The sequence below is a fragment of the Eleutherodactylus coqui genome, chromosome 10 (assembly GCF_035609145.1).
Source record: "Eleutherodactylus coqui strain aEleCoq1 chromosome 10, aEleCoq1.hap1, whole genome shotgun sequence".
Lineage (NCBI taxonomy): Eukaryota > Metazoa > Chordata > Amphibia > Anura > Eleutherodactylidae > Eleutherodactylus > Eleutherodactylus coqui.
The window spans coordinates 101,064,342-101,090,137 of NC_089846.1; the positions used below are offsets into that span (position 1 = coordinate 101,064,342).

At 42.4% G+C, this 25,796-nt stretch overlaps 1 protein-coding gene across 1 annotated transcript in view; it reads right to left on the reverse strand.

Moving 5' to 3' along the window:
• The window catches only part of SLC16A2 (solute carrier family 16 member 2), a 153,005-nt gene that overhangs the window by 32,484 nt on the left and 94,725 nt on the right, over nt 1–25,796 (reverse strand). The window contains exons 2-3 of the mRNA XM_066581644.1: nt 4,652–4,796; nt 1,240–1,696 (exon numbers count right to left, since the gene is read on the reverse strand). Of these exons, the coding sequence (XP_066437741.1) occupies nt 1,240–1,696; nt 4,652–4,796 (602 nt within the window). The remainder of the gene's footprint in view (nt 1–1,239; nt 1,697–4,651; nt 4,797–25,796) is intronic.

Consider the following 25,796-nt stretch of genomic DNA (forward strand, 5'->3'; position numbering starts at 1 on the left):
TGAATGGAAACCTTCTGAAACAGAAACCGATTCGTTTCCATTTTTAGCAGTTTTCAATGCTGGTGCTGTTTTGGGGATTTTGACAGTACCCCTGGATGGAGCATAAATGAGGTCCAAACTGAGCCTTACTGTGGTATCTGGCACCAAGAAGAATGTTTTCAAGAGCATCACACTGCTTCTGTCAGCTTGCCTTCTTCTATAGTGCATCCTGGTGCCAACTGTTCCCCGGGTGAGTGGCACACACACACATCTGGCTGCCAACTTGACATGAATGAAAATGTGATTTATGAGACCAGGCACCTTCTTCCATTGCTCCATGCAGACCCTTGCAGTGGTTGATAGCAGTCAGCATGGGCACATTAGTTTGCAGCAAGCTGTGATATTCTGTGTGTTCTGACACCTTTCTATCACAAATAGCAGTAATTTTATCAGCAGTTGAGTAGCTCTTCTATGGGATTAGACCAGACAGACTAGCTTTTCTAGCTTTTGCACTTAATGTGCGTGAATAAGCCGCGGGTACCCATGACCTTGTGTTCAAGTCACCGGTCTACCTTGGACCACTTTTGGTAGGTAATAGCCAATCCATACTGGATGGCGCGTCACCACGCCGAACCACGTGTCGACACTGTGCCCGATACAGTCACACTACGGAGAAGACGTCATTACGTCCAAACCATGTAACAGGATGGGACCGACTATTCTGCCGCAGCGTCATCATGTGATACTGTGTCATTACGTAGAATCACGTGATGACAACAGACTGAAGGCTCTACACCACGGAGGGTATACCAACGCTGTCACGCCGATACACGTGACATACATTAACCTCCCGACGAACATCGGGACTGGCGCAGACCTGTATAGTCATGACAAAACGCCGAAAGTCAGCGACAGAGATAAGGGCGGGAGGACGCCGGATTTTGGTGCCCATCTATTTGTGAGTGTTTTATATATAGAGTCACCGGCCTACCTTGGACCACTTATGGTAGGTAATAGCCAATCCATACTGGAAGCACCCTACAAGACCTGCTATTTTAGGAATGTTCCGATCCAACCATCCAATTTGGTCCTTATTAAACCTGCTAAAATTATTACACTTGCCCATTTTTCCAGCTTCTAGCCCATTAGATGTGTTTATAAGGACCCTGCTACATTAGCTGAGGTTGTATCAATATTAAGTCATCACATACTCTATATTTTTGGTTCCATACATTTTGACCATTTGTAATATTCACCTACCAGATGAACATATGGAACAAAATATCCCAAAACCGTTGTGGCAATACCACAAGCCCAGATTGTGTAGGTTTTCTTCCGGAATACTTGCATGTTGAAATACTTTCGTGTATGTACCAGACACTGCTGGGTTTTACTTCTTCCTGCCAAATTCTCTTTCTCTTTAGCATCTACTGTGGTTGGTAGAAGTGGCTTGAAAGTCAGAGAAAGGAAAATTTGAATGAACATGAACACACTGAGCACTTGAAACGTATGTGACAATCCAATAGAATTTCCCAGTGTCTCCATTAAAAAAGGAAAGCATAGAGTGAAGATGCAACTGCCCCCGGCCACAACGCCATTCACAAGACCAAGGCGCTTCTTGAAGTAATGGCCAAGTATAACCAGTGAGGGCTGGAAAGCAAAAGAGGAGCCACAACCAAAAAGTATTCCATAGGTAAAATATCGGACACCAAGAGAGCTGTAGAAAAGAAAAAAAGAATCAGATATATACTTATAAACATTATCAAGCAATACATGTCATTTACAATTACCATTAACCAGAGATAGAATGTCTCCCTAATGAAGATTTATTTAGGCCTGAGCTTTTCTAAATCGGTGGTCAATTGTCTTTGCTGGACATCTTCATTGGTCACTCATATTGTACTAGTTCAGGCAGTAGTATGAATAGGTACCACATGCACTTCTATTACAGAGAGAGAACGATATGGTCACCTCTCCCTCAAAGGCAATTACACGGGCCAATAATTGCCTGAAAGAATGTTTGTAAATGCCCATTTACACACAAAGATAATCTTTCAAACTACTGAAAGATTGAAAAATTTAGTGACCTATTTGCATAAAGTGTTAATGACTATTAACACTAAATCATCTTCATTTGCATGTAAAAGGACCTTTAGGAGCCCAGCTTGTTTGCAGATCCCAGCCTATGATTAATCATACGCTCAGCTGTGCACATAGCTGCTTTGTTCTGCTCACAGCAGATTATATTGTTATTCTGCCGAATCCTGCGGAGATAACAGCGTGTGGTCTACTGAGAGATAAATGTGTTAGCTCTGTCAGTAGCTGAACGATGGATTTTAAGTTCACCTTAAAATCATCGTTCAAACGAAAAGTGCACGATGCCTACGTTTACATGTCGCTCATTTGTGGGCCAACTGAACTAATTTTGAGCGATAATCGCTACGTGTAAATGGGCCTTAAGAAAGTATGTGGCAGCAATATGCAAACAGTATTGACCCTGAACTATTGTATCAAAGGTCGTTTACTCCCATACAGTTTTCATCTATCTGTTTAAAAAGCCCTGTAGGCGAGCACCAATCAACTTTCCTGTATTATCAATTGGTGTTTGTATGGGCAGTAAATCTGCCCGTGTAAAAAGACTCCGAGTCTTGAAGCTCTCGGAGGAGGATCTAAGACCATCAAACTTTCTTTAGTGTGAACCAGTTTCAGAGTTAATCCATATTCTGCACTGAAAAGCTATCCCGATCCTGGTGGTTAAGCATCCTTAGAGAACATGTCTATTATGTTTTATCTCCCGATTCCGTTCTAGCCCACAAATTCATTTTTTCTAGATGTTTACAATGTTGCCAGTTGTCCTTAAAGTGTTGCCTGTCCTCATTATTACTATTTATAGCTGTTCTACATTATTATTCAGCATCACTTACAAGTAGAGCTCATAAAGTTCTTTACAAATCAAAAAGACACACTAATAACCATTCTTATTGTGTTTTTTCAAGTTTTTGAATGTAATTACAGTAATTGCTCTGTGATCGAGTTATCCATAGAACCAATGCTAACAATTCCCCGGAACTACTCAACAATACAAAAGTAAATAGAACAAAAGGTAAAGCAATGTGCACTGGGTTCTAGACACTTTACCTAAAGGGTTTTTCAGGCACAAACACTATTGATGAACTATCTTCAGAATAGGTCATCAATAGTTGATCAGTCGTGGTCCGCCTTTGAGGAACTCGGCCGATCAGCTAAGTGGGCGCATGCTGTCAGCACCTCTATGCACAGGAGTCCTAGCGGAAGCAGCTGCTCCAACCCCGATGTAGTGGCTGGTGCCCGTATTTGCAGGCTGGGGTCTCATTGAAATCAATGGGTGCTGCGCCAGCAATTACAAGCGCCACTACATGGGGGTTGTGCCTTGGAACTGGCAAATGTCCCACATATATAAAGATATTTACATGCACACTGAATTGCCACTTTATTTGGAATACCTGCCCTTTGATAATTGTAGCTTCCATGCATGGACAATAGACACGTGACCCCAAAGAATAAAGGAAGCAAGATTTTCATGGCTTTCTTAGTGTGAATCCACACGGAAATGGGATAATCAAATGATCTGACTGACTTTAAACGAGGTATGGACATTTGTGCTTACACAAGCTGCCAACCTTGTGGGTTCTTCTTGTGCAACGTGTCAAGGCTATAATGAGAATGGTGTGATTGGGGAAAAATATCCAATGAAAAGGACTCTTGTGGGCATAAACAACCTGTCCATGAAGGGAATCACAGAAAGATGCCAAGCATCCTTTTGACGAACAGGTGGTGGACAGTCAAGTAAATCGCAGCCGAATACAATGCTGGTGCTCCAATTAATGTATCTGTCATTCATTACACGGACAGGCAGTAATAGCAGATGACTACTTGAGTTTCATTGTTGTCTAAGCAAGTTTCAAGTGGTCAAAAGAACACAAAATTGGATCACCGAGCAAAGGAAAAACATCGCCTGGTCAGATTTCTGTTGCTGATGTGAAGATTAGAATTTGGCGCAAGCAGCATGAATCGGTGAACCCTTCCCGTCGGCTATTCTGAGCATGTCAATACCTCCATCTACTTAGCAGCAACTGCGAAAAGCTATCCAGTCCACATGGGGTCGATGTTCCTGCAGAACGGTTTCAATACTAAGTAGAAACCTTTGCCATGATGGCGGTGGCTCTGAAGGCCAAAGATGGTCCAACATCCAATATCTAACACAGTGGCAATTCTGTATACATTTAAATAGTGCAAAACTATAACTAATTGGGATCTTGGGAATTTTCTTCTAATCATAAAAACTGTGTGTGATCAAAGTAAGCATGCCTTATGGAACTGCAGAGTAGTGCAATAGTTCCCTATGGCTGATTAGCATGCAGTAAAACCTGCTAGGTCTTGGTTTCACAATCCTAAAATTTACCACAAAGCATTTCTTTGTACGAGTGGCTTAGTAATAAAGGATATGTGATACACTCAGTGGATATAACACTATAGAGATCACAGAGGAGGTCTACCCCTTAAAACAAAGCAGAGTAACAATGCCATAAGATTTCTGCTTCAGGGTAATCTGTTCTATAATAAAAGGTAAGGAGCTGGGAACCGGGGTGTGTAGGACCAAACAAAGGGTGCAACATGTGAAATACTATCTTACTTGGTGAATGAACTTGACAACAATCCAATAAAAGCCAATGTAGCTCCTCCAGATGAGGTCTTCCGACATCCCAGCCTATCTGTGAAGATGCTCACAACTGGGGAGCAGAAGAAGATCATTCCCATGGCGAGAGCCCCAACCCAAGCTGTAACGAAGAAAGAAAACTTGTTAAATAGATTGCAATAACATACAAAGCAACTCTTCAACCACAATCCATCAAGTATTCAACTTCAACATAGTGTTTATCATGGGATAAAGGGCCTGGGTCCCTCTCCATCTACAGTATGTTAAGATCTATAGGACTAGGGCCTGATTTCTAATAGTAAATATTTAAAACGATAAGCCACCAAAATTTATGACCATTTTTGGAAATCGTTATGTAGATACTGCTGACCAAGGGCCTAGCTATTGGGGTGCAGAGGTAGCAGTCACTACTGGGCCCTGGAACACTAGGGGCCCAAAGCCCCTCTATCATATAAGAAAGGTACAGTATTATAGATGGCACATGGATCATGGGGGCCATGCTACAGACTATGCATTGGCCTGCAATGTCCCTGGCTGCTAGTATTGCGTTGATCGGCTTCTTAAGAGACACGAGGACGCAGAGGAAAGTTGTGGGGGTGGGGGCCCCACAACATTGCCATACTTCCATGGCCTGACCGGTCACAAGATCTATCGCCAATAGAACATCTGGGATGCCAACTTCAACGGCCTATGAGTTTGCACGTTCCAGAGACTGGGTTACAACAAATGTGGATAGATATGCTGCAGGATACCACAAGCGACCTGCATGCCTCCATGTCTGTCCATATCCCATCTTGTATCCAAGCTAGAGGCGGCCCAACAGAGTACTAGAGCCTCCATGTCCACCTGTATAACATCATGTATCCAATCTAGAGGGGGTACAACAGGGTACTAGAGCCTCTATACCCACCGCTATCACATCTTGCATCCAAGCTAGAGGCGGTACAACAGGTTACTAGAGCCTCCATGCCTGCCTGTATCACATCTTGTATCCAAGCTAGAGGTGGTACAATAGTGTACTAGGGCCTCCATACCCATCCATATCACATCTTGTATCCAAGCTAGAGGAGGTACAACAGGGTACTAGAGCCTTCATGCCCAGCCGTATCACATCTTGTATCCAAGCTAGAGGCGGTACAACAGGGAACTAGAACATCCCTACAAGGGGTCAGTTCTCCACGATAAATGGTCCTTTTGCTCTGAAATTGTAATCACTGACTTATAACTACATTACAATCACACAGAGAACGTTTAATTCGATTGTTTTTGACAATGAGTGTATTATAACCTTCAGAGCTTTGCATTTAGTTATCTGATTTGTATTGTAGTCTACCTGCAGAGAGCTGTGTGCTTTTCTGTATAGATTACACTGACACTGTATTGTGTAACTGTCAATGGAAGAGCTAACCGGCTACATATACATAGATCACTTCCAATTGTCAGTTTATGCAGAACATGAATATCTGGCTATAAATCTTGCATTAATGAAAGACTTGAAAAGATCACGGTGACACATGCAAACCTCTACCAGGAATAGCTAAAAGTGCGTTGTTTGTAGACTTCATTCAGGGCTACAGAAATCAAAGCATTCCGCTAACTTACTTGCGAGCCATTGCTAATTGTTTAAGTGTCTCTGCTTTGCATCAAGAGCCACTTAAAAACATGATGTCAATTTTAAAGCTTCCTTCATGGAAAACATTCAAAGAAAATCTGTAAAAAGCAGTAATCGGAGTTATATGGATAAAGCCTGGAGCGCTTTAGATGCTGTATAATATTTTTATTATAGAAGAATCCAGGAATCTCGGCTGCCTTCTTAAAGGATAAGCTAACCGAATATCTAAACAGACAGAAATGGAAGGAGGCAAAATACTTATCTGCCCCCCCCTGATCTTCAGGATGCCTGTCGCTGGATGTAGCATTCTCCACTAGAGACATTGATAGTTCTCACTTTTCACCCCCCATCTTCACTGTGACCCCCTTTTCCCCCAATTCTTTTTCCATCCCTACTTTCAAAAAATCATAACTTTATTTTTTCTGTGACATAGCTACATGAGGGCTTGTTTATTTTATTTTATTTTTTTTTTGCTCTTGGAAAACTTTTAAAAGTTTCTAAGTTGGCCGAAATGAGAAAAAAATTGCAATTTTGCCATTTTTTTTTAAGGGTGGGGGGATTGGTTTTCAGAGTGTTCACAGTACAGTAAAGATGACATGTTATCTTTATTCTGTGGGTCAGTATGATTACAGTGATTTTTTTTAGCTTCTATAGGAGACTTTTTTTGTCACATATACAGTATACTGCAATACTATAGTATTGCATTATACTGCATTTTGACAGTTATTTTATTACGATGCGCCACAGGCAAATATTCATATTAGCCCTGAGATACTTAAGTAGGCACTAGGCTGCCATGACTTCCAAATAGTAATCTCATCATGGGGGGGTTGCGGTTTAGGACTTTTTAATCCTAATTGGGACATCTAAATACAGCTATAAGAACATGCCATACAATGGCATTTAAATGGTTGAGAGGCATGATTAGCATTATGTCTGGGTGGGGCCGACACTTGCTATAAATGGAGGGGGCTCAGCTCCCAAGCCCACTCCATACAAGGACACCCGATGTGTACATGTATGACACACGTCAGGAAGGGGTTAAGCTTCCTTCTTCTAATGGGAATTCACTATCAGATTGATGGATATGATGGAACAAAACAAGTGGTTGTCCATTTTAAATTTCACCTTAAATTCCACCTTAATTAGTAATTCCAGTGAGTCATGAAAAGCATAACTATATTAAAAGTCAACTGATGATACTATGACTGCAGGCACTGGTCAAAACTCAGGATTCCTACCTGCCTACTATTCAGCAAGAGAAATGGTCACAATTATTGAAATTTATACCCACATCCCATCCACTTGGCACTTCTGTGTATATTGGTTCAGCTAGGAGAAAGTTTGTATATTTTTCCAGAATTTGGCATTTTAAAACATGATTTCTATGTTTTCTACAGCTGGCAATTAAAAGTAAAGAAAATAAACAAAATAAATATTGTTATTTGTATAATGCCAACTTATTTCGCAGCGTTTTCAGGTAATTTATTTATTACCCCCGACCAAGGTGGGTACTCATTCTACCTCGGAAGGATAAAAAACATGGATGTACAGGAAGCAGAGTCCACGATACAAAACTACAATCAAACCTAGACAAAAGTTTAGAGAAAACTTTGAAACTATCAGAGATGAGTTTCGCAGCAATCTGGATGATTCATGGGGAAGACCTGAGCACCGATAGCAACTCTTCAACACTTGAAAACAGCAGATTTAACCACAGCTTTGAATCATTTGTCTGCCGCCTATGACCGTTACCAGCGACTGTCCACAAAACACATCACATTCCTGAGTAACTCTGAAATGGAAGATGCCTCAGTAGAGCTAGCTGAGAGACTCTACTTTAAAGAAATGATGCCGTAGTGCAAGGTAGCAAGGATAAAACAGAACTCTGCATTGCACCTTTGCAAGAGAGCAGGTGATATCGATCAGCCTCAACCAAACTGACACCACAATCTTCCAGATCATCTAACTTCAAAAGGTCAGCATTATGGCCAAACTTTTAGACGTCCATGTGAATGCAAAAGAAGCTAGAAGTTCCTTTGGTAGGAAGGAAGCAGCGATGGAGCGGATAGCAGCAGAGACAGCAGCCCAATTAAATGGAAAGGGAAGAAGCAGCTGCTTTGGCTAAACTGAAAATCCTTCGACAAGCATTAAGGAAGCATATAGATTTGGACTACTTCGACCTAGGAGAAGCGGAAGATCCAACTGATCGCACCGCTGAATGGATGCTAAAGCAGTGATCACCTATGAATCCTGCTAGCCACAATGATCTAACACTCAAAGCAGAAACCTCAAAGTTGCAGATATCAGCACCACGTTCAATCTCTAAAAGGGTGAACGCAGCGTTGTACACATACTGATAAGGATGTACTTAGTATGGTAATAGTATGAGAGGTAGACGGGTACATTGACTGAGTTGGTATCCACTGATGCTATTGCCTCTAACGAGGTATATTATTGCAACATCAGGGTACAAAGTTTTAGGGGTTGGTTCCGGCACGGAGACGCCCTTGTCAGGGCGATGGCTCTGTATTGATTTGAGTAGTGAGAAAAGGGTAATCCAGGGTCATTGACATCTTGCTTTTAGGATACCCTATTTCTAATTTATGCCCTTAATGTCGATGAGGGATATCAAAGGTCTATATATATGTGAAAAGTAATAACATATACTTGGTTGTAGTTTGCATGTTTGAGGATTGCGAATTAAGACTGTGAAGTTTTAGAGAAAATAATAAAGTTTACATTTTAGGCATTTGCCACCGTGAAGGAAGTCGCTGATCTATTTAATGGTAATAGACGCTTGCAATAAAATTTCTGTTGGGTTTCTGTTTGAGAATACTAAATTAGCCCCCAAGCCTGAGCATACCACCCCTAGGCTCGAACTCTGTGGAACTGTACTAGCTATAGAGATTGTAGTCTTTATACAGGGTGAACTAGATATCCACATGGATGAGGTTAGCTTCTACACAGACCGAAAGAAAGTTCTGGGATACATATACAACCAGACCAAGTGCTTATATGTAAGCAACCATGTAGGAAGTATCAGGAAAACCTTCAAGCGTGAACAAGGGCGCCATGTTCCATCCCATCTTAACCCAGCAGATCATGCAACCAGGCCAGCATCTGCTACTGGCTTTGCAAATTCTTCTTAGTTGACGGGTCCAGAATTCCTGCTGAATCAGACCAAAGAGCTTACATGACAAACCGAATATTCCTAAAAAGCAGCTTTATTGTCAATCTCAACCCAATAATGGACAATCTTGGCTTGCTAAGGGTTGGTGCTTACCTACACTGGGCCAAGTAGGAGGACAAAGAAATCCTCTCATTATTCCGGTCATCACCATGTTACCACCCTACTGATATGACAGGATCATGAAAGGGTCAAGCACCAATGCCGACATTTCACGGTATTTCAAGGTAGTTTAAGAACCGTAGGCATTTAGATTGTAGGAGTGAAAAGACAGATTAACCACTTGATTCACCAATGTGTTCAGTGCTGCAAATCAAGGGGAAAATTGCAAGAGCAGCAAATCTCTAATTTGCCAGCTGACAGGACAAGTACTGAGCCACCATTTGTTTAAGCTGGTTTAGATGCTTTTAGGCTATGAGAAGTCCCTGCATATAGAATCAGAGATGGTCATTCGAGCAGCAAACAATGGGCAGTGTTTACATGCAGGAGTGTACATGCTAAACACATAGAAGTGATACAATCTATGGACGCTTCCAGCTTCATCAAAACTTTAAGACGATTCCTTACTATCGGAGGACCAGTAAAGTTGTTGAAGTCTGACCGTGGAACCAACTTCATAGGTGCTTGTCGGGAAATGCAAATAAATTCTAAACTAGTCCAGGACTACTTAGCGGACAATAGTTGCATGTGGGTCTTTACTTTAAGCCTCCTCATGATTCTCACAGGAGAGATTCATGGACATGGTTGGTAGGCTTCACTTGTAAGATACTATGCTTGTGGATTCAAATTCTTCAAGAAAAAAAGATGGCTTCTGAGCGATCATTTTGCATGGACCACTACTTGGTACTAATGTCTATTAGTACCAGTTAGTAGCGTGTGAGCCGCCGGGAACTGTATTCAGAGAACAGACTACCCGCTGTTCTCTGAATAAAGTCCCTTTGTTCTGCAGCAGGGCTAATAGCTGAGACAATGTAATCAGCTCTCCCGGGGCAGAACACAGCGTGCGGTCCTTCTTATCAGCTGTTCCGCCGAACGATGGATTTCATGCTGAACTGAACGAAAGATGGGCACATTTACACCCAACGATTATCACTCAAAAGGCGGCTTTTGAGCGAATTTTGAGCGATAATCGTTGTGTCTAAATGGACCTTTATGCACAAGACCTTAACCACCTTCTTAGCCAAACTGTCTGCTATCATTAACTCAAGGCCTCTTGTTCCTGTATCCATGAATCCAGAAACTCCTGTCATTCTCACGCCAGCAACTCAGAAGATTGGAATGGTTTTGGAACTGTTCCTAGTCCACCTGAAGACTCTACCTCTGGCAATGTGTATCAGAGACAATGGAAACATCTTCAACATCTGGCTAATAGACACATTGTGAGACTTTTCACGACATACTGATTAAAGGGGCTGTCAGTTACCGAAGAACATCCCCTCACCCCCCCCCCCTTTTATTATTTTACCCACTGTGCTAAAATAATAAAAGGAGCAGTACTTACCTGTCCCGTGAGTCCAGCATTGCAGTTCCACTATGGTACTGGTGTTTGCTGTGGCAGGTGATGTCACCATGAGTCACCTGAAAGTTACAGCATCACTGTTCCAAACTCCTAGCATCATGGCGTGCAAGATCTAAGAGCTGGCGCTCAGAAAGCGGGCGGTGTCTTCATCTGCCACAAGAAACACCAGGACCATGGTGGCATTTCAACACTGGATCGCGGCAGCGGAGGGCGGGTAATAACTGCTCCTTTTGTCATTTTAGCACAGTGGGCTCCACAGGGGGAAAGTTGTCTGGTAATCGGACACCCAATTTAAATGGATGCCAATATACTGTAGCCTATAATGGTATCTATTTAACGGATACATAATGAAAGGTTAATGAAAGGCACGTGGTATATCTGTTAAACAGATACTTGAAGAAACAGCCGGGGAACCAGGCACAATGTGAAGGATTCAGAGTTTGGCAGGCACCGGAATGGCACCTTCCTCAGGCCAGTTGGCACAATTTTCTTTCATCCTTGTCTGGCCCTACTGCACTATGGAGCACTTTCTCTTGTTTCCCTTGTAAGATAGATACATGTGATAGATGCCATACAGTGGAGATGGAGATGTTTAGTCTGTATGTTGAGAACATTCATAGTAAAAAAGCACAGTGTGAACCAGGCGCACTGACAATTCCAGAATAAAGAGATGGAAATTATTTCATATATTGACAATGTCTTAAATTCAAACAATTTGTGCTTATATGATAGACAACGTGATAACTAGCAAGATCACCTTGCACTTTATTTATCAAAATTATGTTTTTGGGCCGAAAAAAGCTGATCTCTACAGGTTCCTTAATTTGCTGTCCACTGCCTGTGGTCAAGTGATGCTCGACTTCAGTAACAGAGATCGGAAGACCGAAAACAGAAGTAGTTCCCATAGAAGTCATACTTTCCATAGAAGCCTATGGAAAGTGAAGGGAAGAGGAAGGAGGGAGAGACACATACAGAGGTGTCTGCAGCTATATGGTGAGTGATTACAACTACTGAAATCACATCTACACTGCTCTGTGCTTCTCTAGTGTCTTCCATGCTAATGTTATTTCTCTGTGTGTGCTACAGTGTTAGGGAGCAGAATCTGCTGTTTTCTCTGTGCAAAGAGAACACAGCCTAACAGCACGCTCTCTCACCAATTCAAGGACAACTGAAATTACAGATACAGCCTGCTGAGGGGGCACAAGGACCAGAGACCGGTGAGTATAGAATCCTTTATTGGCCACTTACAGCGCATTTAATAAGTATATGAAAAAAACCAAAAACTTTTGAGCCAACACTCTTGGCAGCCTCAGTTGTACTGGGTGGGAAACCAATCCATCTCCTATAGGATCTTCCAAAAAATAAGGAGGGAAAAGAATGTACAAGCCCAAATAAATCGGAATGGTTTTAGGCGCAAGCTGTATTTGGCACATCTTAACGAAAAACAATGCCAACATCCAAGCCTAATTGATTACAAACACGATATCCCACAGTGCCAGGATATACCGTAAATACATTTAATTGTGCTAAAAAGTTTTAATGAGAGCACAGAACAAAAAAAAATCTTTTGGTACAAATACTGTCTCTTAATGGAACTCTTGTCTCATCCAAGGCAATAAAACCAGCCATTGTCAAACACTTGACCCACTGGCAGAGGGACCTCACATTGAACAACTGTCTGGATATAAATTATAACTAATAGCTCCTGTTCTGTGCCCTACATTTCTGAAACATAGCTCATTAACCATTAATTAACCATTAAGAACACAGCCCAAAGGCGGCAATCTGTCCTTACACGTTGCATAGTAGGAGTTCTAAAGTTTAAAAAAAAAAAATGCAACTCAGTAAAGAAAGTTTTTACATCCCTGGGATGACAAAGGAACTTGATATATTTTTATTTGACATATATGAAATTAGAACAGACAGTGCAGAAGACATTATTGCCATTATTATGACCATAACGTTCTATACTTTGGATGTGTGCACTTCTTTCGACTTCATTGCACTGCTTTACTGAGCTGTGACCTCCTCCTCTGTGGCCTCCTACTCCCAGCTGTGACCCTTCATCACTACCGTAGTCATGGGTCTTGTTCTCAATAAAATAATCCAAAATGGATAACTTTCCAGCTCCTCACTCATAATCCTATGAAAAGGGTTTACATTAGTGATGAGCAAGCATACTCGCTAAGGGCAATTACTCAACCGAGCATTGCCCTTAGCGAGTACCTGCCCACTCGGGAGCAAAGATTCGGCTGCCGGCGGCGGACAGCGAGCTGAGGGGGAGAGCGGGGAGGAATGGAGGGGAGCTCTCTCTCTCCCTCCCCCCCCCCCCCGCTCCCCCCTGCTGACTGCCGCAACTCACCTGTCACCCGCGCCGGCAGCCGAACCTTTGCTCCCGAGCGGGGAGATACTCGCTAAGGACAATGCTCGATCGAGCAATTGTCCTTAGCGAGTATGCTCGCTCATCTCTAGTTTACATAGATGAATGTATTGGGAATTCATACATAAAGTAGTTTTGAGTATTAGATTCATTCGAGTCTGGAACATGAATTACTGGTTATTAAAATCAATGGGCCAAAGGAGTCTTCAAACAAGAAAGTTACTAAGAATATATTTAATATAGACTAGAATGCTACTAAAAACTAGAATGTGAAAGAAATGAAGCAAAATAGAGCCGATCTACCCATATGGCACTACCGCTAAGTGAGTGGACACATAGACAAACTGCAAAATATGTACTTCAGCTACCAGATCATCGCACCGGGCACAACATGATGAATAGTGTCTGTGCACAATATAATCGGTTTCTTCGTACTTGATCAAGTTAGCCGCTGAATCGACCTGTAAAATATGGTATTCATGTCACTAAAACCTGAGAAAGTGAAAAAAACCTAATGGGATTGTTATAGAGCATATAGCAGTTCTTGGAGTCCACACCTAAATTACATCACTTACATAACTCTTTTGGTTCTTGTAAATTTTAAAAAACTTTGTTGGGAAAGTGTAATTAGAATGAAAGAGTCGATAGAAGAAATTTATGGATTACTTAAAAAGGTTACATAATGGGGAACAATTATGAACAGTGTCGGGAATAGAAATGAATACAGCTTGGAGTAGGCTTGTGAACTTAGGATTGGCATTGAGCAGAAAGCTGGGATGAATTAATATTGTGAGTCAAAGTCATTTTCGGCCCTTAGCCTTTGTCCTATTTATTTTATTTTTAATAACTAGGCACCTAATTTTGCTTCCTTGTGCAAGTATAATATTGAAAACATATATTTAATGATCATCATCTTAATTGTAACATCAAACTGGGACATGAACACTCAGCAGTGTTACCGGCATGTGAACTGCAGAACTGCGGACCGGACACGAAACTCACTGGCAGGTGAACTCAGACTGAACTGCAGAACTGCAGACTGGACTTGGAAATAGTGGACATAACTAAGCAGCAGACATAAATGCCATGCCACACAAACTCTGGGGAAACCAGACCAAACAGCAGAACTGCGAAACGGACTTCATACTCACAGACTGACATAAACCCAATGACTGACAAACGCACAAAACACTCACCTGCATACCTGCACACAGAGCCAGATGGAACAAGTACAAGGTATTAGTTTGTACTTTAGCCAAGATACTTAAACCCGCAAGCCCAAAATCAAGGGTCCTCTTTGTCTTGCGGGTCACTGCACTAACGAGACAACTAACCCCCCAAAACCTGCCTGCAATGTGGGGCAATTGTCCTGACAGGGACGACCATGCACTGAAAACCTAGGGACCTACCTCGTTCTGGATGATAAAGGACCCACCGCAAGATAGTTCACACTACACGTACCGAAAGCTGCACAGACACACATGAGCATGGCACTATTCACACTGAACATCCTGAATGCTGCACAGACACACAGGAGCATGGCACTGTTCATACTGAACATCCTGAATGCTGCACAAACACCTCATGTCTCGTCACATGCACAGAAGATAAAGACTGCACAAACATGAAGGAACACAACACAGTTCCCACCGAACATGCTGAAGCCTGCACAGACAAGCAGGAACACAAGACTACTCACACTGCAGGAGGGAAACCAGCAGACACTGGCAAAGGAGCTGGTATATATAAGCAACAGACCTGTGAGATTGGCTAACTGGAGCAAACCACACCCAGACACCTCAATCAACACCACCTGTGAGGCTGTGCTGCTGAAAACCAATGTAGTACCACGGATCCCTGCAGCAACCCTATCAGTACCTCCTCCTTAAGAGGGACCTCTGGGGATACAGGTACCTAGCATTAATCTTGTATCAACTGAAAGAGAAGAAACATTTGCAGAATAAATACCACATCCTCATATGATGACACATGACAACAAATAAGCAAATGAGGCAAGACTGGAAAAGAAAATCTAGCCTAAGTAAACTCACAAGTTGACCTTCACATGCAATGAATTCTTGTCCGTTAAAGAATCAACAAGTATTCGGCTCACGAATGGAAAAAGTGGACTTTACGAAAAGAAGAGAGATTGTGGTTTGCTGTGGCATATTGTTATCAAGGCATACTTTCCCTTAACGGAATAAGCATTCTACAGCCAGTTCTTGGGAGTGAGGAATAAGCAGCAATGTGCAAGTAGCCAACAGGATTAAAAAAGGCAATCCCTTCCAAAACAGTATTAGGTTCCTATGCAAAATTCTCATGGTCTTACCCACAGGCTTGGAATTTAAGAACAATCCCAGAATTACTAAAGTCTAGATTCCGGTAATCTATACTTTTACTAAACTTAAGCTATTGTTGACATTCAAGCTACATTTTCATGGCTTTCATTATAACGGTTCACCCATTTCATTTAATCTCCGCAGACGTAAAAAAACAAAACAAGAAATTCGTAGAGTCAGACAGCTTCGTACTTTAAACCATTCTACGCCATCAAGTCAATGTATTACTGTTTTTCCCAAACTGTTCCCTGTTATGTAAGTGGAATATGCTTCTGCTTGAATTGAAGCCACAATATATTTGGACTAGAAGGATGTGGGAAATAAACACCTACAACTGTCTACGGCACTTGGCATATAAAGGGAGAGTTCACAGTCAATAGTAAAGTACATAATGTCAAACGACTGTCTTGGATTTGTCTTCGGATACAAGGGAGGGAGGGAGGGACACACAGATCTTAAGCCTTGGCTTTCAGACATTAATAAAAAGGTACTAGAGTTCAACAATGTTATTATGATGTGGAAACTAGCATCTACTGCCAACATTATAACAAATAGTTTTTTTGTACAGACGGTACATAATATTTGGGCAGTAGACACGTGCCCTCATTAAGCTGGCACCATTTCTATGTCTTAGAAGAACAGGATGGATATCTAGGAAAGATCACAGCCATCCTAGAAGTTTTCATTATTTATTCCTTGCATAGATAAGGTCAACCTACAAGAAGCTAAACCGGTCTGAACTATGGTTCGTTATCATAAACAATGTAGGCATAAAGTCGAGTTAAACAATATTTATTTAAACCTAAAGGGCATGTATCACTTAGACTTTTTCTACTAATTAAAACCAGATCGTAAAACCGAATCCAATTTTCTAATCTGTTTTTTTTTTTTTTTAATAATTCTCTCTTTATTATAAATATTTTCAAACATTTAAGAAACTGGAGAGGCAACAACCCAAGTCCAAAATATAGACTCGGCAAACATATCCCGATATATAAACAAGCAAATGTCAGAAAAGAATGTACATATTTTATACAAGCCTAATTGCTTACTTACAAAATGAAAACATATTGAGGATAAATCATCCACCACCATTAAATAGGGTATAAAGCGGAAAGGGAAGGGGACCAATGAAAGCAATGGTTGAACATGTTTAAATAACACATCATGTTATTTCATGTGACCTGCGGGCCCGGCACAAGCAGCATAACCCCCATCAGTAGAGCAAAATAGACAGTATAAATAACTATAAATTACTAACGGTATTAGTGTATCTGGATGCCACCAGGAAGTCCTGGTGGAGCCAAGATTGACAGGGGATTGACGCCCCCTGAACGTGATTGGCTGCACATGTGCTTGCCCTATAGGTCCTGCCAGCCCACTAAGCAAAGGGTGATAAGGAGCAGCATACAGCGGCCCCCCGCTGTAGGCACGCAGCCCAAGCTTGCCTCCCTCTGTCCCATGTCATGTGCTGCTCGCCAGCCTCAGCAGGGAGGCTATAGCGGCAGGGGGACAGTTGGCCGGCAGCAGAGGAAAGGCGGCACCCCTACCCCCCATTTAATGTGCTGCTCGGCACCCTCAGCAGGGAGGCAACAGTGGGGGGGAAGAAAAAACAGTGTAACTCGCCGCCCGAAGACTACTGCGCCAGTCCTGGGATGGCACACAGTCGCCGGGACATCGGCAGGAAGTGTGTGCGCCGGACCACACTTAATACAGCTCCGGTGGCTGGGACTGAGGCCCCATCCTCTGCTGGGCCGGGAGCCAGGGCACAGAAGGCGCACAGGACCAAGCGGTGAGTGACATCTGCAGCGTCTCCATAGCTTGTAGATGACCCTGCTGGCTTACAGTCAAGGTTCCTTTTATTATTAGCCGTACATTATTACCTGTAAACTGCCAGCATTTACAGCTGATTATGTATGGGCAATAGCAAAAGGAAACGTCACCCTAAGCCAGCAGGGTCGGCTACAAGCAATGCATACTGTGCTGCTAGGACCTTCCACACTTGACCCTATCGGGAGCTAGGGGTGTAAGAGGGGCGTTCCTCCTGTCAAACCCTTAGCTTTTGGTGGCGTCAAGGTACACTAATATCATTACTAACTATAGGGAGTTTTTCGCAAGATACTCTGTCCAGGGTGCTCAAGAAGAAAATGTGGAAGTCTTTGTAACGTATCTATAAGAATATATTTCTTCTAAATGGTATGTAAGATTGATAGAATCAATAACTTCAGAAAGAGAAGGCATACCTGAGGACTTCTATGTTTTAGCAGCTGCCAAATGCGAATGAAAGAGAATATGGGAGATTAGAACTGAACAACAGAATGGTACCCTATTCGTATATAGAAAGCAGAGAGCCAGTTCCAGGTCCAGGGACACATAATGATGTGTTAGAGTATAAACAAAATCAAAAAATCACATTTCAAAAAGAATGGACAACTGGGCAAGATCACCACATGTGGAAATAAGTGTCCTCCAACACATCTCAGAGATAGAGTTGTTCATTTTAACAAGCCTGGAGGGAGTTGGGTACCAATGCATGAATATCTTTTAGCCAAGACTCACAATGTTTAATTCCATGGGAAACTTTTTTAGTCCAGGAGAGGGTTGATCTCTAACCATCCAATCAAAATTGTTGTTTAAAATCTTGCTCCCGCAGTAGCATATGTGAAGACTTACTTTGAGAAACTTGGAAAAAAAGGTGTCATCAGTAGAGATGAGCGAGCACGCTCGGTAAGGTCAGTTACTGGAGCAAGCCTCGTTCATCTCGAGTAACTGCCTTCTCCTCCGAGCGTGCTCGGGGGGGCGGGGGAGAGCGGCGTGCGGCGGAGGGTAGCGTGGGGGGGTGGGGGGGGGGGGGGGAGAGAGAGAGAGATCCGCTCCCCTCCGCTCTCCCCCATCTGCCCCCCTGAGCACGCTCAGAGGAGAAGGCAGTTAATCGAGATGAAGGACCTTACCGAGTGTGCTCGCTCATCTCTAGTCATCAGAGAATATAGAAATACCCTTGGATGCACAGGTAGACAGGGAAAAAAAGGTGTAAGCAGACCTGGGAAAAACGGGCTTCTGGACATGAAAAGAATGAATAGCATGTTGTAGTCTTAAAAAGGCAAAAAAAAAAAAAATACTAAGCAACTGGAATGTTCTACATAATGTAGAAAAGTCTAGTACAGAGTTGTTTTCATTTGGATCACCAATTTCTTTTTTAATGCTCAGAGATTCCCAGGTATCAAATTCAAAGTCTGCAAGAATAGAAAAAAGAAAAAAAGGAAGGACAGAGATCGGAACCAAAGAGGATGATGATACAAGTTGCTGCTAAACATAAACCAAAATTTGCAAACTTAGGAGAGTGTGAGCCAGTAAAGGGCGAGGCTTGACCCCCAGGGAAGAGATCAAGGGAATCCCTAGGTCAGTTGGCTCGATTAAATCCCATTTTTAATGCAAGAAAGAGCTCCACCAGTCTTTGACCTGGTTCAGAATTGCTGAAGAAAAAGAACATTTAAAGTCAGGGGCCTTCATACCACCTAGTTCATAGATCTTAGCTAGGGTAGAAAATTTAATTCTACCATGGGAATCGCCCGAAATTAAATGATTGAGAATGGTTTTGAGTTTAGTGAAAAAGGAATTTGGGATGGTAATATAAAGAATATGTGGTATGATTTTAGCTGCTGCTATACTTCCAGCCCAAGAAATGGTTTACGGAAATTATTTAAAACTTGTGGAGTAAAATTAAACATGGGCAGATAATTTTGGCAAATTTTTGGAACCTGGGCTTGTTAAATGACTTTTCCCAAAATCAGAAAATACAAATTGTTCTTGGTCTAAAGAGGAGTTAGGGCCTGAGAGTGCCAAAATGACATCATATGTATAAAGCCCTATTTTATTCTCCTGTTGTCCCACTTTTATTCCCTTATCTTTATTAATTCTGATTTGTTCCACAATGGGTTCCATAAGAAGAGCACAAATCAGAGGCGAGAGAGGGCAGCCCTGTCAAGTGCCATTCGAAATTGCAAATGAATGAGAAGTACACCCAGATGAGAAGACCCGTGCAGATGGAGTTGAGAACAATGACAAAATCACAGACCTAATGGGTTGTGAAAAAGCAAGTTTTTTTTAACGTAGCTTCTAAATAGCCCCAGTGGATTCGGTCGAAGCCTTCTCCAGGTCCAAAGCTAAAAATAAAGAGGGTATACGACCAAACTCGTCGGTCTTAATGAGATTCAAGAACGGGCGTGTTCTATCGGGTGCCTATCTCTGTGGAAAGAATCTCACCTGATCTGCAGTAACCAATCTTGGGAGGATAGAAAAAAATAATTTACGTAAAAGTTTAGCATACATTTTGACATCAACGCTCAATACGGAAATGGGGCAAAAAGTAGTTGGAGAAGTAGCATCGTTGATGGGTTTGGGTAAAGTAATGATAAGTGCCTCCAACATTTACCAAGGAAAGGTGCCATTAAATATTGCCGCATTGAACATTGATACCAGATAAAGGAACCAAAAGAGAAGATTATTTTTTCAAAAACCATTAGAAAAGACATCTGAACCCGGAGACTTGAGGGGTTTTAGAGTTTTAATGGCCTCCAGGACTTCAGGTGTAGAAATCAGTGGAGAGAGGGAGACTAATTGATTGGGTGATAAGTGAGGGAGATTAATGCTTTGTAAAAAGCTAAAAATTTCCTCCGGTTAGGGTTGATTTGTATTTCTATCTTGCTTTAAGTCATACAGAGAAGAGTAATATGAGGCAAACGCATTAGCAATTTCTCGAGGGTGTGTAAAATTTTGCCCTTCAGAATCTAGAAGAAATCTGATCCTCTCCTTAGATTGAAGACCTAAGTTGTTTGGCTAGCAGAGCTCCAGTTATCACGAGCATAAAATTGCATCTTCACTTTCTGAAAGGTAATGTCATGCTTTACGGACAATTCTAATCGGTTTTTATTTTCCGATTGTAGATTTTGTAATTTCTATTTTGTGTACATAACTATGGGGGCTGCCAAATAATTGAGTTGCAGTTAGAGGTATACTTTATAGCAGCTTTGTGAGTCATAGACACAACAGACAGGAGGGGACCTACTGACTCTTATGGGAGAGTGTTCTAGGCATAATCTGTGACATGTGCAGAGAGGGGGAAGAGGTGAGCTATGACCATCACCTGTTGTGATGGATCTCATTTTATACTCATAAATAGGTCTTTCCTTCTAATCCTGCATAAGATGATAATGAGATGACCGCTGAAAAGTTCTCTACAGAACATGAAGTGTCAGACTTAGTGCTCAGTATGGAAACTTCATAGTTTTAGGATTTTTAAAATATAAATCATGACATCATAAATTAAATTGAAAAAAAAAATCACTAATTCTTAAAAGAAAATGTATTCATGCCATAAGCCATTTTCTGGTGACCTATTCTCTGACTGTTGTTACTACTATGGTTTCAGTACCCAGTCTCCACTATACCGATCATCTTTTGGCAATAGATGTTCGCGTTTTAGAAGATATTTAGGATACGGACTTCTAGGAATCACATGGAAATATGATCTTTATGTTGTTTAGGGCATCTTATATAATGTGTCATCCCCTTTCAGAAAGCACAACCATAGTGTCTCAAGGTGGAAGATAAGGTCATATCTGACTTGATTTATAAAGACGGGTTACCAAAACCCTTATGCCACCTGCAGACGGCCGGGTCGGATCCCCCGACCCGCGCCCCTGCAGGGACCAGTGCGGGTCTCACCTGCTCCCGCGGCTCCGGCTCTGTAATGTGCCGGCTGCTGGGGCATGCGCAGAGCGGAGCTGGCGGCCCGGTAGTGACATTTCTGTGCGGGCCTCTGCGAAACGTGCACAAAAATAGAACATATCGCAATTTGTTTTCCGCATGTGATTTCACGTGGACAAATCGCGGCCATCTGCCTAGGATTGCGTTTTCCAATGCAATTGTATGGCAGCTTCCACGGGTGGAAATTCTGCGGGAAATCCCGCCGCGGAATTTCCGTCCGTGTGCAGGGGGCCTTAATGTAGTCACAAACCTTTGACTTCATTCAACACAAACCAAAAGTGTGCTAATCTACCGCCCCCTCCCTTCGCCGGCAACTCACATATTCTGGCCAAAGATAGGTTCAAACCTATCTTTTCTGATCAGTGTAAAAGCAGCCGGTCAGAATATGCACCGTGTGCACTATTTTTTCTAGCCGACCTGTTTTACGCCCTCAAAAATCACTCATCTGAACAAATGCACCGGAATCCAATGCTTCAGATGGTCGCAATTTTCAGCCGGCATTTTATCGCAATAAACCGCCCGTGTGAATAAAGCCTGAGTCAAGTTCCTGTCCTGACTACTCCTCTACAACCTGAGAACTACCGATACCGACCTCCGTCTTTCCTCCTGACCACTATACCCGCCTCCTACTTTGTACCACGACATGAGACCACCTGTTGCCGACTCCTGGCCCTCCTCTGACTGCTCTCTGGTCCTGCATGGCTACTACACCTGTGATTCCCAAACGGGCGCCAAAAATGCCACACTACCCTTCTAAAAGATCTTCCAATACATTTACTCCATGTACTAAGTATCAAATATTAAATCAAAACTAGGGCTTCAGTAACATCTCTTTAAATTGAATTATCTAAAATACTCACATGACAAGCTTTTACACGTCTACTAAAACCACCAGTAATAACAGAGCCGGCCTCTGGCACTTTTCATAAATCCGTGCAAAACATACATATCAAAATTTCACGGTTACATAACTTGTTGATTCAACGCATCAATAGAAGGCTTAATGCTGCTGCCGACCTTCAAATCCAAGTATTTACACAAAGCTGTAATGCAAACTATCTAAAGCTACAAAAATCTAACTGGTATTCGCAAGCATCACCAGAAAAGGGGGGAATCGGTGTCTCCTGAAACTGGTGCCACCCTGTTACTAATGTAGTGTTCTAAACTTCTAAGAATGTTAGAGCATGCCAACTTGTAATAGCAGGGGTGCCCTCTTCTCATTTAAACTGCCCTCATAATTGTAAACTAATCGGGTAAATTGCATACGCCGACTAGAAAGCACCATAAGATACATATCAGGAGGCACACTGAAGCCCACCTCTTTATAAAGACCCTTCCATCTACCCATACTAGCTAAGCAGTAGCACAGAGAGGGTTCATGGATAGGTTCTAGGTCTGAATACAAGCAAATAGTTTCAGTGGTGTTCCAACAAATGTAACATAGGCCGAGTCACCACTGATGGTTGGAGGACAAGGCTCTCGGAGGACAGCCCTTATGTATGCTCATGACACTATGTAGTACTTTTCATTACAAATTCTGGACCTGACTTGGCATGATGACTTTTGATGCCTCCAACACTGGCAACGGAGAGCCCCAATTTGTTTCACACACATTCTGCCTAGTAGAAACTACGCAGCTAGATTTTCTGATTTGATAGCTGTTAAAAAGATTCAAGCTGTAACAGGCTAATTTTTTAAAAGCGCTATTTCTGTCTTCTGTCTCATGAAATAACATAATATTGTTGCTGTTGGGAAATAAATAAAAAAAAATAGGACCAGCTTCTCCTGGGTAAGGCCGAAAGTACACGAACAGGAGTCCAACCCTGTGCCCCGGTGGTGACCGCCGCACATCTATCCGCTGTCTACATGTGCAGTCGGCCGCTGACCTGCAGATGTGCCGGCCGTTGCGCCAGCGCACATGCGCAGTACAGTGTGTGACGCGCCGTCGTTAGGCGATGACACGGATCCCACGGCCCGTGTGCACTGCTCACTGTGGACGGGCCGCAGGTCGAACGGTTTCCATTGACATCAATGGAAGCCGACCATGCCAGGTTGGCACCACAATAGAACATGCTGCAAATTTCCTCCCCCAAGCGGAAAATTGCAGTTGCTTTCCGCTCATAGGCAGGGAAAAGCGATTTCACCTAGCATGTCTATAGGCAGTATCTGTTGCGGAATCTGGAGCTCCAGATCCTGCAGTGCAAATACGCTGCGTGCATTTGGCCTTAGACGGGTACTTTCGGCACTTCCAGAACACTGCAGTCGACTGTGGTACAACAGGGCAAGACCAGTTTAATTTGCTTTTCAAGCAAAAAAAGAAAAAAAAGAAATAGTACAAAATAAAAACCTAGGCCCACCTGGCCACTTACTATACATAAACCATCTAACTACCAGGAGCAGAGCCTAATGTGCAGCATCCAAACAAAAACTCCACAATTATAACTTTACTCACAGCAGATTTCCCAGGAGCAAATAGAGCCATCGGCTTGGTAGCCAAACACTCCTCAGCTTATCCAATGATTAGCCACAGTTCCCTAAATACCTGAAGTGGCTAAACGGAGAAGGAACTCAGCCAACTCGCCATACTGCACTAAGAAGACCTTTATAACTAAGTTTGAAGTAAGGAGAGGCACTATTTCCTTGAGTCAAAAGCCCTTGTCTGCCTTTAAAAATGTTTAAGACAGGAACCTGGGAGAAATAACCACAACTTCAAACACTTCTCCCTTGGTTCCTTTATATATAGGGGATGGACAAAAATCTGGAAACACCTTAGAAGTGCATGGGATTTTAATCATTAGCACTGGGCTGCCCTTTTGACCCCTGCTTGGCTGAGAGCTTTACTGCCAAATTTGTGTTTACTTCACCTCTTGCCCTGCTCTGGGTGGTTTTGAGAGCCTGCTGATAACCGCAGCTGAGTAGCTCAAACCCCTGACCAATGGAACTTTGTTGCACAGGTAGACATTCACTTCTGCCTGCTAGCATCTGTGCCATATTGCCTCTACTTAATATTGGTCTCTACATGTATTATCCAAAGTAACTTAAGGCATGCACTTCGTATGGTGCTTCCATATTGAATGATATAGGTAGGGGATAGTACATGGGAAACTTGCCATAAAACTTTCTTCTTTGAGAGAAGACTTCTGGAAGGTTTTCCACTGGCATATTTGGGCTTTTCAGCAGTCAGGTATTACTAGGAGCCAGGACTTGTATCGCACTCATTAATAAACAGATTTCCGACCCTTGTGGATTTAGTTTGATTAAACTCACAACCTAACCAATATTGACAAGCACTGCACATCCCCGAAGCTACAAGAGGATTCTGTCTGACCTGCGGTAATACGGGAAGTTGCTTTGCATGTAAACCTGTATCCAAAATTCATGTCAAAAGAAATAAAAAAAGACTTTCCTGGCATAGGAAAATGCAGATTTGGGCAGTGAAACTTGTGCCATTGTTACCGCTGCTGGACATTTCTTCCCACAAACAATACCCATGAAAAGCTTGCCTCCCTAGTTGCTAATTACCAGGCTCCGTTTTTACATGCAGTACATTTGGCTGATGTTCTCCTGGCACTCCCTCCTTCCAAAAACTGTTCTTGCTGCCAATACTAGTTGTATGTTTTCTATTATGGTGTTAGCATAGACCATCATCTATCTTACAGTACAAACTAATTAGCTGAAGGAGAATAAAAGCAGTCAGAAAAGTGACAGAGAAGGACTCTTCTAATTAAAGGAAGCTCCTTAAAGGTTTTTGCAAAAACATTCACATAGAAAAACTGACCAAGAAAATTAACCTTGGTGCAGCTATGTATTATATGACATGATATATTAAGGTTATTATGGAGCAGTGAGTTAGCAATATTTGTTTATAATAATGGGGCCACTAATTCAATATTGGTCAGAGTTAAACTACTAACAACCACTTGTCCGTGTGTATGTATGTTTGTGTGTGTGTGTGTGTGGGGGTACTTATCATACTCTGCCCTGGTGATATCATCGCTCCTCCCTTGGTGACGTCATTGCAGGTCCTACAACATACATAAAACACAGAGCCTGACTGGAAGAAGAACAACAAAGTTAGGGCTCTTGGAAGGGGAGGACAAAAATAACAAAATGAGAATATAACTAAGCCTTTATTATCTCAGACACAACTTAGCGGTGCTGATAGAAGACACCGACCTACCGCCACCACAGAGATCCGGTGGGCTGAAGGATCTGCGGTGACATCACTGCTGTGGAAGGACCCATTGTGCAGTTTGTTAAAAGAGAGCCAATGGGCTAAAGGACCTGCGGTGACTTCACTGCTGTGGGAGGAGCC